This window comes from Orbicella faveolata, unplaced genomic scaffold (assembly GCF_042242905.1).
Source record: "Orbicella faveolata isolate gen_17 unplaced genomic scaffold, um_ofav_v1 contig_36, whole genome shotgun sequence".
In the NCBI taxonomy this organism is placed as follows: domain Eukaryota; kingdom Metazoa; phylum Cnidaria; class Anthozoa; order Scleractinia; family Merulinidae; genus Orbicella; species Orbicella faveolata.
The window spans coordinates 4,330,001-4,345,000 of record NW_028301565.1 but is presented as its reverse complement, the minus strand read 5'-3'; the positions used below and the strand labels follow the sequence as shown (position 1 = coordinate 4,345,000).

Here is a 15,000-nt window from a genome sequence, read left to right as displayed (position 1 = left end):
GATGGGTGTCTAAATGGCCAATTTCAGTTCTTATACGGCTGAATTTTAGTGTATTTCTGTTGTACGTCACCATTTACGTTAAACCGTATCTACGAGTAGTAGAGCCCTCAACTAGATAACCAACAGCGACATTTTCAGGTCTATAAAATTATCAATGAAAGTGGATATATTTTTCTTCGACGGGAACTTGGGCTCATACACCAGCCAATCTTCCAAACTAAATTACACAGTCACGTTTGTCTACCAACCACTTGTCGTTGCATAGAAGTCCATATTTGCAAGATCTGGTCAATCTCGTCTTGTGATAGAAGCGTCCCTGCAGGAGCCTAAAATGATAATAATGTGATGTCAACAAATGGCGTAGCACTGAGTAGCGTCCAAGATCATACGAAGAGCGGAAAGATTGCGTGAAGACCAAAACAAAAAAAAATGCTTCCTGGGTTGATGTTTCAGTCACGCAAGTTAACGAAGCTGAGGCCCCGTCCGCACAGAGGAGCCAGAGGAATTTGAAAACAGAGGTTTCACCCTGAAAACGCATCAATTTTTTTCTGTTTTCACTACGCCGGAGGACGTTAAAAGCGCAACAATCACTGGTCATTTTGGAATTGTGTTTGAGGAAAACTCGGGCAGGGAAATCATCTGAATATCGTGGCGTCGTCGTTTTCGAAAAGCTCCGTTTTCAGAGTGTTCTCCGTCCATACATACATACATACCTACCTACCTACCTACCTACCTACCTACCTACCTACCTACCTACCTACCTACCTACCTACCTACCTACCTACCTACCTACATACATACATAAACTTTATTTAAGCTCGAATTTCAGAGTAGCTTGACCAGCTAATATTTCCGAGCAACAAAATATTTGATAACGAAAAATTAAAATAGAAATTGCTATTTACATATTTACAATTGACTTATGTTAACTAATTATAAAATTGTCATTTACATGTTTTATGAATTGGTTTTACTGATGTGCTTTTTGAAGTCTGAGAAGTTACATAACCTTATAAAATTGGGTAGAGAATTCCATTTTTTTGTTGCCAGATAAGTAAAGGAGTGGAGACCAAAAGTTGTAGTTTTAGGTTTGGGCATTTCCAGTATATAGTTTCCACGCATGTTGTATGAAGTAGAACGGAACGAGAACATGTTTCTCATATAGGCCGGATAGCTAGTGAAAAATAGACTTTTGTACAGGGTAGTAAGGAATTTACAGATGCGTTGATCATGAAGTTGGAGACAGTTTACCCTGTCTAGCAGCACATTATAAGGCGATTCAAAATCGCTTAGAATGAATCTCAGAATCCTTTTGTTAAGAGCTTCTATTTTGTCCCTGTTGTTTGCACTGCAAAAGTGCCAAACTGTTGAGCAATAATCAAAATGAGGGAGTATGTAGGCCTTATACAGTTTCACTAAAATGTCTTTGGAAATAAGGTTTCTGAACCTAAGCATTACATTAAACTGGTTGTTGACTTTTTTGCAAATAAGAGATATGTAATTATGAAAATTTAAATTGTTATCAATGTTCATTCCCAAAATGTCAATTGAGTCCTTTGTAGGAAACGAGAAGGTGTGTTCCGATTTTCCCAGGATCAAAGCCTGATGTTTGCTTTCATTGGCCAACATTCCATTTTGCCGGTACCACCGGTTTGCTGTCTCGACTGCGTTATGCATGCGCCCATCTAGCGTAACAGGATCACTGTCCGATGAATATATTTGGCGATCGTCTGCATAAGCATAAGCAAAACAAGAAAATGTCATTTATGAAAATATTGAAAAACATGGGACCGAGGACGCTTCCCTGAGGCACGCCTCGTCTTGCATGTAGCCACTCTGAAAAAGTATCCCCTATCTTGACCCTCTGATTCCTTGAGGAAAGGTAGTCCTTAATCAGGGCACAACTTGCCTGGTCCAATCCGTAGGCTTTGAGCTTCGCAAGAAGAAGAGAGTGTTGGATTACATCAAACGCCTTTGACAAGTCCATAGATACAACTGCCACAGTGTCCCCTTGATCTCTCATCCTTCTCATTCCTCCGTCATGCATAGCAGGGAAGTTTCACAGCTGTGAAATTTCCTATAAGAGCTGATATAGTCTGATAGAATCAAGCTATAGAAATCACCAAGTTGCGCTGCCAGGAGTCTTTCAAATATATTATTTAGCGCAGGAAGTACAGTAACCGGCCTGTAATTTGCTTTATTTAGTTCATCGTCCTTTTTGAATAGTGGTGTAATCTGTCCCATCTTCCAAGATGCCGGATACCTACTCTGATCAATAGAGCAGTTGAATAGCACTGTTAGCGGCTTGGCGATCGCAGAAGCAGAATCCTTAATCAGCTTGGGCGGTAACATGTCGTACCCACATGCTTTGCGCGTATTCATGTGTTTAAGCATTTCTTCTACCAACACCATGTTCGTGTGATGAAAGCTAAACTGTTCTGGTGCATGTCTTTGCGCATTACGAATTGCCAAAATACTCGGATGATTCATGAAGTCTTCTCCAAAATCACTTTCCTTTACATCATCAGTATTTTCCGTCACCTTGACGAAGTGATTGTTCATCAACTCCGCAATCTGTTTCTTATTTGTGATGGGAACTTCATTTTCCTTAAGAACTATGTCATTTGCTTGTTTAGTTTTACTGTTTAAGAAGGGGCGATATGTATCCCAGAATTCACGCGGATTCTCACGCCCACTTTCCGATTTCTTTTTGAAGTGTTCTTTTATCGCTTTCCGTCTGAGAGACGTGCATTTGTTTCTTTGCCGTTTATACAGCTCGTAATTACAATCCGTGCGATCCCGCATGAATATTTTCCACAACTTGTTGCGATGCCTAATTGCCTTGCGCCAATCTTCTGTCATGTACGGCACCTGGTTTCCTCTGATGTGTGTTTGTTTTACGGGGGCGTGCTCATCAAGAATGTCCGAGTACAATTGTTCAAACGCGTAAAGCTTGTCGTCAATATCGTCAAACACTTCCATCACGTCAAGAAACGGGACTTTATGCAAATCGTTCAGCATTTTTTCTTGGCTGTAAGACTTGAGACTCCGAAAACAAATCTTTCGCGATCTTAAAATCGGCGCTCTGGATCGGAGAATGCAATAAACAAGAGAGTGATCACTAATTTGCGTATCTACAACATCAGAGTTCAAAGCTGTTTTCTTGTTGTTGGTCAGGATAACATCCAGCAATATTTCTGAAGTTCTAGCTTTTCGAGTTGCTTTGTTTATAAGACAATGGAGATCGAAAAAGTCCAACAAATCCAGCAGAGTTCGGCCATCCTTAGCCGGAGGCCTATCCGGGTCCAGCAAGTCCGCGTTTAGGTCTCCCAAATAATACACGTTGCGAGAGATCGCGATAGTAGCCTCAAAGATTGATGATAGTTCACATTTCCATACAGTTTTGGGAACGCCCAGTGGTCTATATATCCCAACAATAGTAATCCAATTTCTTCCCAGTTTCAGTTTAAGTGCTATGAATTCAGTCTTGAAGCCGTCCACACGAAAACACAAAGCCGGCGTTTTCAAATTCCTCCGGTTTGAAGAGCGTTTTCGAAAAGTTTCGTTTTCGTGACGGATTCGTGTGGACGGTTGGCCTAGCCGTAGAAATGAAGCTGCGTTTTCAAATTTCTCCGGCGTAGGGTGGACGCTGTCTGAAACGCGGTAGCCTTTGACCAGTTGCAGGGGATTTGTACATTATATCTCGCGATAACTTAGATTCGCTGTTCGTGGTTAAAGTTTCCGCAAAATGACAAACTTTGGTCACTTTACGTTGCTGTTTTATAGTGTACAGAGGAAAATAATAATAACTTAATTAAGTGTCGAATGTATTTAGCACTGTTGTGCTAACTGGGGACACTGTAAATAAATAACCAAATATTGCAAATAGAAAATAAACTGTTAAGAATCCCAAATGGCGGGAGGCTGACCAGTCGACTATTTACACAACGCGGTCGAGGAGTTGAACTCGGAACTACCGAGGTTGTATAACGCACCATCACGGCTAAACTGGCCAATCACTTTCAACGGACCAGACTTAAAATATTATCGACTGACAAACACTACTCACTTGACTCTGACGACGACTTCCGCTCAGGTTGTCGAAACGTCAGTCACCAACAACAGTTCTTTTCCGAGCTACCCTCACCCATCTCGTGGCATGAATATCATTAATTAATAACAGTGCAATTGTCATGCTTTCTATGAAGTGCTTTCCTACTCACCCCAATAAGTGTTATTCCCGAGGGACCAGCACTTCCAACAGGACCGGGGGGACCTTGACCCCCTGGAGCTCCGACTTCCCCCTGTAAAAATGAAATGCCCATACGAAAGGCTATGGATTAGTCCTCGACAAGATAAGATTAAGGTTCTCTCTTGTTCTCGATCATTGAGGTTCCCCGATGCGTTTTTTTCCTCATTGTTGCATGTGTTCTTTTCTTCACAAACACACAACGACGCTATCACAACCTAAGTGTGAGTGAAATTTTGCCATAGTTGGAATTCCAGAAAGTTTGAATTTTTTGCACATAAAACAATCTTGACAGGCATTATCAAACGCCCATTTTGGACCCCCTTTGATCATGGTAACAGGAATACAAACATGAAAACGGGCTTTTATTTGACGAAGATTGCATTTGTTGACTTTCCTAGGAGAGTATAAGGTTTGCATTTAACGAAAGTCTGCTAACAAAGTCCATCCTACCGGTCTACCGAGAATTCCAGGACCTCCAGCATCACCAGTTTCACCCTGAAGAAAAGAAGAAAATTAATTATACCATAGCGAAAAATAACAGAATCAAAATATCGAAATTGATTAAAACCAAGTGGCGCCAGCTACATCAGGCCGGAAACCGCATGAATAAAGAACTGGGCACAGCGGCCCTGATCCTCTGCAAAAAATATAAGGTCTGTCACCTACGCAGGTAAATATTTGCTTGGACGAATGGGCAACTGCCCCATGCGTCAACCGCGATCATTTAATCTTTCTTTATTTGTAACATTTCAGTTGCGCGTTCAGTTCACACGTGTTCAATGTCCTAAACACAAGACTGCATACAGTATCATGACACAACTAACAGCCATTTACTGCTTTTCGGTTGCCCACTGAAACACGAGATAATTTTGTTTCTTTTTTGGACTATCCGCGCCAGTAGCGGATACGGAGGTGCTAAAATATGGGTGGGGGTGAGACTGCTGACTGGCCCATCTTTGTTCTATTAGGGCGGAAAGCGATTTTAGGCTTTCGGCTGTTATATTTTTCCGCAAAAATAGGAAAGGGGTTAGGAAGGGGGATTGGGGAAACGGTCCCCACCCCTTAATCCGCCACTGCTGTTTTGATGTAACTAAACTATAAGATTTATGTACCGGTATTCCAGGTGGCCCAGAGATCCCTTGTTCTCCCGGTCTTCCTGGCTCTCCTTTAGGCGGAAGAGTCTGCAGTAAGGACAAAAAACAATTTTTACAGTAAAACCGCACGATGTTCAGCGCGCGGACACTAGCAGCAAGGTTTCTGAGTATTCGTCCAAAATTTCACAATACCGGTTTGGGCGTTCACTCACTTCCAACAAGCTAACTTTTCAGAATCCTTCAGGGAAAAAACGTCAAGAGGAAATTATCTCTTAAATTAACCTTAGCTTTTAATTTGTGCTGGGAATGTTTCAGTTGCTCCGTACTACCAAGAGTTCTTTTTCTCCGTAGACCCTCAGTAGGAACTTTCAAAATTAACTTCTCAGCCTTTTAGCAACAACAAAATCATCAGCTTACTTACTTAGTAGGGCGTGGCTTCATGGTCAAATTTAGACTTCGGTGATCCTATAATTCATTCTTCCATCAAGAGTGAAGGCAGATTGAACAAAAAAATTTTATCAAAGCAACGCTCTTTTCCCGGTCAGCCAAAGGGACGATTTTATCGATCGTCCAACCAGCTCAACACTCCCTGCCGAACACATATTTTAAGGAACGCCTCCTTTGGGTACCTCTGTTCATTGGCGAGAGATTTGTGACACTAACTCTTCGCCCTTCCTCCTACACCTTTGACGGTGAAAGTTATGTTCTTTTCTCTGTGAGTTCTCAGCCGGAAACAACTTAACCAAAAGAGCCGCCTGTTTGTAATGTCTAAAGGGAGTCAGTTGTGAGATGTGGAAACTGGTGCACTGATTCACGCTGTTAACTCACCGAATTAGTGAATACTTCTGGCGGAGGAGGGTTAAAGGGTAGTCTGTATGTCCTTGAGCTGGGTAAAGGAAAACAATATTAGTTAAACAGTTTCCTGTTAAACACAGTTTTTGCAAATTACTCAAATGCACTAGAATTGTACCCTACAAATCAATGCAAATTAGCCGAGATATTTAATCAGGGAATTAACGAAATTTCAAATTTGTTAGTTATGGGAAGCGTGAAAGAATTTCACATGCTAACACTCGGATATAATTAACGTGTAATAAATACAAAAAAGTCATAAAAGAGTTACTGTTCAAGTTAAGTATAATTCGGCATCATAGACGTGACAAGTAACGTGTCAGCTAAGAATAGCGTGACAATCACTTTGACAAAATATCCGCAACGATAGTTTTAAACAGACAGCTTACGCAGATTGTCTTCGGCTCCTGCTCAGGATCTGAGAAGTAATGGAACAAAAATCTTAGGTTAGTCGAACGTTAAACGAATAAACAAATAAAAGCAAAACTAAAATAAGAAACAAAATGTTTTTGATTTATAGAAGATTTGTTGGGTGGAAAAGAGTGTTTTGTCACGCAACTTGTCACTCACAATTTGTGTATTGCGTGACAAGCGAAAAAACATCGGCAACCTACTAGGTTAGACTGTGTCTTTGCTGTTCAAAGTTGAATGATCAATGAAAACAGCGGAAATCATTGAGTATGTCATACCTCCACACTGCTGTCATCTGGTAAAGCAGCTGTCAAAAGAAAAACAAGAGTGAGTTTGTGAGGTCGATGGTGGCTGATCTTTTAACTCGTCACACAACAAGGAGCTGTTGCGTGACAAGTGCAGTTGCCAGGACATGACGTTACACAAAATGTCAGATAAATTCATTTAATTGTAAATCATAAATTGCAAAACCAAAGTACCACATAACGCGAAGCTGTGCTTGAATATATCTTTTTATTTCACATCATGTTAATTCATCTCCGACTGACATGGTTGTCTGTAAAATTGTTAGTGGACTGTGAAATAAAAGGCCCTGTAACAGATCAACTTCCTGGCATTTTCCGACAGTCTTACATTTCAAGATTAAACACAATCAGTGTTGCTTTGATATTCCAGAGTTTACAGATTTATTTACACTGGAATAACTGGGTAGATCATGTTCATTATAAAAGTACATTTGTCAGTATTAAAATCAATTGAATGGTGAAATGTTGATTTGACTCATCTTCGTGCGTTGAATTCAGTTTATCTAACTATAGCCAAGAACTGTAAGTACAATACTTTTAAGTTGTAAAGTGTAGCTTCATTTTGGCAAATTGATCACACAACAGACTGAATAATTAAAATACTTTGGAAGTCTTGCAATCATTTCCTGTCATTGTTTCATTTCGCATTCGTCGCAAAAACCGTCGCGTGTATATTTTCGCGCGCTTTCAATGAAATGAAACTCACCAATACAACATCACGCAATGTGAAGTCGACAACGGATACATAAGATTTGTCACGCCACCTCGCGCAAACTCAATGCCTCTTTATTCAATTTGGGTAATTTTCCGTCAAGCATTTGTTGCTGATTTTCAGAGGCTGTTAATGTTACTGTGTATTGAGAAACTTCGTACGAAACAAGCAAAACGTCGACGATACATTTTAATACAACTCTGCGGTAGTTACCAGTCTTGTCCAGCCTGAGGGCGAAAAGTGGTAAGAATGTAACATTATTTTACCATTACTCATTTGCATTTAAAACTTGAATTCACCACAAACAGCGTCTCAAACAGCGTCGACAGTGCTTATAACAAGACGAATAGTACCTCGTTGAAAGAGGTCATAAACACGCATAATTAATAACAATTAGCCAGTCCGAGAGATTTGCAAAATTTCCCACTAGTCTTTGTTACACGCAAACAAAGCCAGTTGTACTTGGAAAACCTACACGTCTGAGACGAATTAAGTGAATTGGGTTTTCAATTCTGTAGGAGAATGATTCATTTGCGCTGGTTTCATTTATTTCAGGAAAAGACTTTAAAAAAAACATAAGTAAATTACCTAATAAAATAATTTATCAACGCTTTATTGTTTGCAAAACGTTGACTGTTTTACGTAATGTTGCCGTCACAAACGTCTACCTAAGATAATCAATTCGGGGGAAAAGCAAGGCAGCTTGGATTTTAAAAACTGAGAAATAATTTCACTTGGGAAAAGTAAAGAATCGAAAAAATTGTATTATACTTTCGACTGATCCTGCGCCAGACGATGTGTCTTGAGCTATCAAATAATCGATATCCTGAACCCCATCAGACAATTTTGTGTTTTGTTTTTGCGGGATCTTTGAGCTGAGGATATTGTTCCATATAATTGCAATATTCTTCTCTCAGCATCCAGTATTAAACGTTAACTGCGCAGCCAAATTGTTCGATAAAGAAGTTACTTCACGGGAACCCACTTGAAGCGACTACGACTCGCTGTCACACACAATTGAAACAGACAAGCATTGTCTCTGTTGAATGCTCTAGTTCATTTCATTCGATGGTCAGCAGATGGAAACATTCTCGCAAATTTTCCGCGCAAGCGAAGGAATTAATCAAGCTTTATGGACCTAAAATGATACATATGGAAGTCAGCTGAGTTCTACCTACCTAGTATAGTGTAACTTCCAATCCATACTAATGAAACGAGAAAAACTCGTACTATCACCATCCTGGTTTAACTCTTGCGGCGCAGCGGAGTTCAGCAATTCCAGAGCTCAGCCGCTACGTGTCTCTCTAACACAGCAAGATTTATTGCATGGAAAGGAGAGACGCAACGCAAACGAGTCCAAAGCACCGTTTTAAATGGGATCGAGTTGAGCAAAAGGCCTACCTTTGTAAGGAATGCCTGCGTGCTGACTCGTCGAGGTCAATTATCGCGTGGTGTTGGGAGAGAGCTTTTGCATTTTTGTCGATCAGATCTTGGGGTATCAAGTTCTCTCGGTTTACAAATACCCCTTTCTCTTCTGGGTAAGACAGTGATGCTGTGATTCTTTACTGTCTACGCGCATGCTTATATTGTAACTGTACAGAAAACGGTAAGCGAGAGTACCTATGCGAAAAAAAAAAATTCAATTTTCTTATAAATCGTGTTTTGTGCATATTAACTCAATGTTTCGACCCGGTTCTCTCCATTCAAACAGGATATGCGCACAGCAGAAACGTAACGCAATGACATGTCACGCCACGTTGAGTAATGCAATCGTGGCTGCGTTGGAAAAATGTGTAAGTGGCAAAATGAGTTCTTCCAGGTACAAGACTTTCTCGATGAACTGTTCTCCTCGCGTAGACAACGGGCCGCCCCTCGCTCTTAGGCTCAGTCTCCATTCGTGGGTGTTGCAGTGCGCAAGCGATCCTCTCCTCCCTCACGGTGTGCGCACGGCTGGAGATTGAGCCTACCCTTAACCCTCAGACCGGGAAATAGGAAAATAATTACCGCGCGTTTTCTGCTCGTGTTTGAGGGCTGACCTGGAAGTTCAATAAAATTTGAAATACGTACCTAGGTCGTTTGTGACGACGATAAAATATGCGAATTAGCATGAAGTCTTACGATAAAGTTTTTTATTACAATTATTCAGAAAAGCTATTCTTGCACTGTAAAAATTACATTTTCTATCCCACCTGCTATTTTATCCTTACAAAATAATTTGTATCCCTTTCTAATAACTTTTGCTAACTTTTTTTAAAGACAACTTTTTTTAGCGTTTTTTTTCTAACTAAAATTAAAGCCTGACATTTTCATGGAGAATGCCAATTTGTAGTACAGTGGAACCCCGTCAATACGATCACCAACTGCCCACCTCGAAAATTGGGCCGCATTAACGGGGTGGACACGTTAACAGGGTGGCCGCATTAACGGGACTTCTTATAGGAAAATGTATGGCGTTTCGCCGAGACAAAAAAAAGTGGCCGTAATAACGAGGTGACCGTATTAACGAGGAGACTGTAAGGCGGGGTTCCACTGTAAAAGGCTTTGTCTCTGATTGTAGCTAGACTGAAATTAAATTGAAAATTAAGTGCACTCTTAACAGCAAACTGCTTACATACAGAATCAAAAAGAAAAGGTACAACTCCATGTAAATAGCAATGCCACTTCAATGATATGACATTCAGAAATTTACGATTTAAATACAAAATAGCACAAATAACACAACCCAATCTTGGAATACAGTTTCGACAGACTGCTAGTTCATTAAAGGAAAGAAACAAGCGCCATATTCCGCAAAGAGTTTTGTCCACTGAAAGCATAGACCGAGCACTCAAGTATACCAGGTACGCATGGTGTCACTAAAGTTGCTAAGCAACACGGGCTCGATCAGGCTTGCGACTAAACAACTTCAGTGACTATGAAACCAAATCCGTGCAGCTTCAGGAAATCTTTGAAAACGGGATTTGCATGAAACAGCACTTGTTCCCTAAGCCAAGTGGTATCCAGTTTCATCATAACACTGTGTAACGATCCTTATTTGTTATAAACCCTTTCATTACCATTGAGCTCAAAATACGAATTTTCTTTCCTGACCTCAGAAGTTTTATGCATCTATTTCAAAATTATTTCTACATGAAAACAAACACCCCAGTGACATTTTTCTTCCCTTCTCTTATCACTTGGCTATCAGATATGTATTTTTACAGTACAGGTTAGAAGATGTATGATTTTAGTCATCTTGGACAATCCTTTCAAATCCACTTTTATGATTCGATTGCCACTGAATTGGTTGCCGCCACTGAGCTTGTGGTTTTCACAGCAGTCATCTCTTGAGAGTTGATGTTTTCTTTCCTTCGTTTCCCCATCACTCTTTTGGAACTACAAGAAAAGACAACTGAGCAGTTACAAACTGCTAACACTAACGAAGCCTTTCCATAAATAGTTCTCCGACCCCATTTGAAAGAGTAAACTTCATGTTGTAGACTTCGAGAGCGGAGAACAAACTGATAATTAATTAATAATTACTGATTTGTCAATGGCGAGCAGATAAATTATTTCGGCTGAGGTAAATAATTGATCTTCGAGACACTGACAAATCACAACATTGTGCGACAACCGAGTTCAATAGTTGTTTTATTATTTGATCGACAAGCTTATTTTCATATTTAACTTACTCTCTGAAAGCTAAGGAAAGCAATCTGCTATTTTCACACAACAGAGCCACGATGGCCTTTCACTGATGCCGGCTTCGCCACGAAAAAAGCAACCCTCTGGCACCCAGGGTATGGTTACAATAACGCATGACAGCAGCATCCGCGCATGAGCAGAATACTGTTTGCCGCAAAACAAATTTAGACCATGGTATTTCGCATGAGCATACCGTTATTTGTAGGTAATCATTGGCGGGTCACGTGGTGGGCTCTTAGCCAATGAAAAGAGGATTCCTGGCGTACATGTTAAACCTCGCAATTGTATAATCTCAACGTTGTTACAAAACCGACTAAAAACACTAAAATGTATATATGGCAGATACACTTGGCACTAGTGAATACGAATCAAATATAAAAACATCTACTCACATTATTCCCAAGATCAGACAGAGAATCGCAAATGCCACCGCTCCTATCACAATCCCTAACACCACCCAATCCCATTCCATGTCGTCTGACGTGGCTTTATCGGTCGGCGAAGTCTTGGGAACTAATAACAAATAGAAAACATTTTGAATAGAGAAGTTTTCAGTTTGATGTCGACCACGCTTTATACATAGTTCCATGCTTGGTTGGAAAAAATTCGCTCCATACATTCAGCCAATCAGAGGCAAAAACAGCAGTGACGATATTTTCCCGCCCTTGGGACCGGCGTTACATTCATGAGATTCGAGCTCGCATTATTGGTTTATACTCTTTGTTTATCTTTGCCGTTCTTGGCCATTATAACTGCTTTTTTTTTACTTCACAAACAATGATTGTCGTATTCTTGCACGTTACCTTTTTTGCATGTCAGACCATCATTTTCAAGTTTGTATCTTGTTCTGCAAGCACATGCAAAGCTCCCCTCGGTGTTGACGCAAATATGCGCACATTTATGGCCGCCAGATGTGTTGTTACACTCGTCTATATCTGTGAAAAAAATTGTGTGAACAAAACCGTGTGGAGCGTCATCAGTATACAAAGAAATGGCTAAATTAAATGGACCTTTATGAAAGCAAAGAATTTTGTCTGGAACAATACTTACGGGCACATTCCTGACTAAAGAATGGCAGGCCAAATTTCTCGAGAAAAACCTTCGCGAAGCGATAACTGCGATAGCAGTTTCTCAAATGTGAGATCGACGATAGCATTTCATGAGCGAGAAAATGTCTTTTGTTAACGCTGGTAAGTATTTACAAAACTATAAACCTGGAGAAACGCCTGACGGCTTGGTTAGTCAGTTTAAATAATGAGATGCGACAGTTCGCTGCACTACGCCGGAGAAATTTGAAAACGCAGCTTCATTTGTACGGTTAGACCTACTGTCCACACTAATCCGTCACGAAAACGGAACTTTTCGAAAGCGATGGCGTCACGATAATCATGTGATTTGCCTGACCGAGTTTTCCTCACACACAAATCCAAAATTTCTCTGGCGTAGTGTGGACGGAAAACATTTTATGCGTTTTCAGAGTGAAACCTCCGTTTTCAAATTCCTCCGGCGTACTGTGGAAGGGAGCCAAATGTACAGCGGAATCACAACACGAACCGAGAAGTATTGCGGCTACATGCACCATTTTAATTTATGTCCACGAGTAAGATTTGTGAACGTAGCGTGTCACAGCCTTTCATTTCCTTTTACCTGTGCAGTTGTGAAGATCGCTTTCCAGCTTAAAACCAGCGCTACAAGAACAATTGTATTCAGATCCATATCTGACACAGTGGTGGGCACAACCTCCGTTGTTCTTTCCACACGGATTAGCACCTGCGTAAAAGAAATGACTTTTGAAGCAGGCGAGAATGGAAATACTCATCAGATTTAGACATAAAAAGAGTAATGCAACCACAAATGATCTACTGCCGTAGACTTGACGTGGAAATCAACTCGATTTAGGCCACTCTCTCGAGTTCGGAGCGAGGGCTCCTTTCTGCATCAGCGACTGCTAATCGAGCCTAACGTAGAAAGAGATCATTTAAACGTACAGTGCTGTTCCTATAACCGTCTGAAGTAAGAAAAGAGTTTGTTCAGCGCGTTGTAATAGTTCGTAATCTCGCGCAGCTGATACAACTAAGTAAGAATTGAAACAACCGGGTTACTTTTTGACAAATGTAGTAGATCTTTAGCCAAATACCGCGCTAGAGAATTGTAACTGCTTGTGCCTATTGAGCTTATAGATGGAATTAACTTGGGTCATACTTTTCAACTACGGGCCATACGAAACTGTTCTCAGTCTACAAAACTAAGCACTTTAGGGGAGTATCAATTCAATTCGTTTAGAAATCAACTTAGTTACTTCCTAAAGAACGAACGTATTTTTTTTCTCTGAGTGTCTGTTACGCAAGATCATCAGCAGACTGTTCACAGCCCTCTATTTTCTCGATCTCGTATTTTTATTTGATCGTTAAACGCGAAGATAGAATCGTGAGAGAACTGGACGCCACCGCAAAAAGGGGAGACTTGACACTCGATCATTTCGCTCGATTTTTCTTTCGCGTGCGTTGAAAAGTAGATCAGAGGCTGTGAACAGTCTACATTATCAGCTACCCACCAGTTGCTTACAGGTAACTATAAGACTGCAAAAATCTATATTTTGCGTTTCGTGTCCCATATAACCATGATTGACACGCAAATACATGGCGCACGATCGGGCTCGTGCATACTGTTTACAGTGTGGGTTTGGAAACCACTTACATTTAGCTGAAAATGAAACACAGGCCCGCGCCAAGGAGCTTTTGCGTGACAAGCCAAAAGTGTTACAATTTTACAGCAGAACTTACCAGGTGATGCCGACGCACTTCCACCAAGTGACGAGGAAGTAGGAGTAATGAGATTTGTTGAGTTTCCAGGCTTGCCAGCTGGTGAAACAGTGGTGGAGGAACTCACAGGAAATACACTCGGCGAAACGGAGGATGTCTGGGTATTACTTGGTGATAACCTCGGTGATACCGTGGCAGGGGCAGAGGAGGAGACCTGTGTTCTAACAAGTGACGAGGAAGTAGGAGTAATGAGATTTGTTGAGTTTCCAGGCTTGCCAGCTGGTGAAACAGTGGTGGAGGAACTCACAGAAAATGCACTCGGCGAAACGGAGGATGTCTGGGTATTACTTGGTGACACCCTTGGTGATACCGTGGCAGGGGCAGAGGAGGAGACCTTTGTTCTAACCGAAGTTAACATAAGAAAACTAGATGGGGATGGTGCAACTGCTACGGTTGTTGTTAAAGAGATCACGGGTGCCAATGAAGCTGATGACGCAACGGCCGTGGAAGCGGACGATGGCATCAATAAGGAAGCTGAAAAAAACAACTGAAAGTTTTAGACATATTGGTTTAACATATCAGGAGGTTTAATAAATTTCTTCTAATTTTTTATTCAAAGGGGCAAAAACTTGTTTCGGAAAAGGGAGCGGGGAGGGTTGAATAATCGAGGGTTTGAATCATTGGGGTCAAACCACTGTACTTGATTCATTAATATAACATGCTATTATATGACTAAGAAAATTATTTCATGATGATTACCTGAGAGCAGGACAATTTATCGTCAGTCCTTTGCACTACTGACAGTGAAAATTCACGCACACGCGTTCGTAATTTTCTATACTTGAAAATGTTTTCGCCTAAGATAAGGTTAAAAGGTGAGGTCTGCAAGACTGTTGTAAAGGTGAAGTGGCCCATCAGGCCGGCGCTT

At 40.9% G+C, this 15,000-nt stretch overlaps 2 protein-coding genes across 2 annotated transcripts in view; both read right to left on the bottom strand.

The window, feature by feature from the left end:
- LOC110053417 (uncharacterized) overlaps window positions 1-9,107 on the bottom strand; it is a 53,326-nt gene extending 44,219 nt beyond the window's left edge. The window contains exons 1-8 of the mRNA XM_089274665.1: window positions 8,805-9,107; window positions 6,888-6,916; window positions 6,588-6,616; window positions 6,175-6,232; window positions 5,365-5,433; window positions 4,703-4,747; window positions 4,224-4,304; window positions 249-326 (exon numbers count right to left, since the gene is read on the bottom strand). Coding sequence (XP_089130791.1) covers window positions 249-326; window positions 4,224-4,304; window positions 4,703-4,747; window positions 5,365-5,433; window positions 6,175-6,232; window positions 6,588-6,616; window positions 6,888-6,916; window positions 8,805-8,865 — 450 coding nt within the window. The 5' untranslated portion in view covers window positions 8,866-9,107. The remainder of the gene's footprint in view (window positions 1-248; window positions 327-4,223; window positions 4,305-4,702; window positions 4,748-5,364; window positions 5,434-6,174; window positions 6,233-6,587; window positions 6,617-6,887; window positions 6,917-8,804) is intronic.
- A 626-nt stretch (window positions 9,108-9,733) lies between these two features.
- The window catches only part of LOC110053418 (uncharacterized), an 8,435-nt gene continuing 3,168 nt past the window's right edge, over window positions 9,734-15,000 (bottom strand). The window contains exons 2-6 of the mRNA XM_020759638.2: window positions 14,094-14,606; window positions 12,958-13,080; window positions 12,114-12,245; window positions 11,703-11,823; window positions 9,734-11,001 (exon numbers count right to left, since the gene is read on the bottom strand). Coding sequence (XP_020615297.1) covers window positions 10,887-11,001; window positions 11,703-11,823; window positions 12,114-12,245; window positions 12,958-13,080; window positions 14,094-14,606 — 1,004 coding nt within the window. The 3' untranslated portion in view covers window positions 9,734-10,886. The remainder of the gene's footprint in view (window positions 11,002-11,702; window positions 11,824-12,113; window positions 12,246-12,957; window positions 13,081-14,093; window positions 14,607-15,000) is intronic.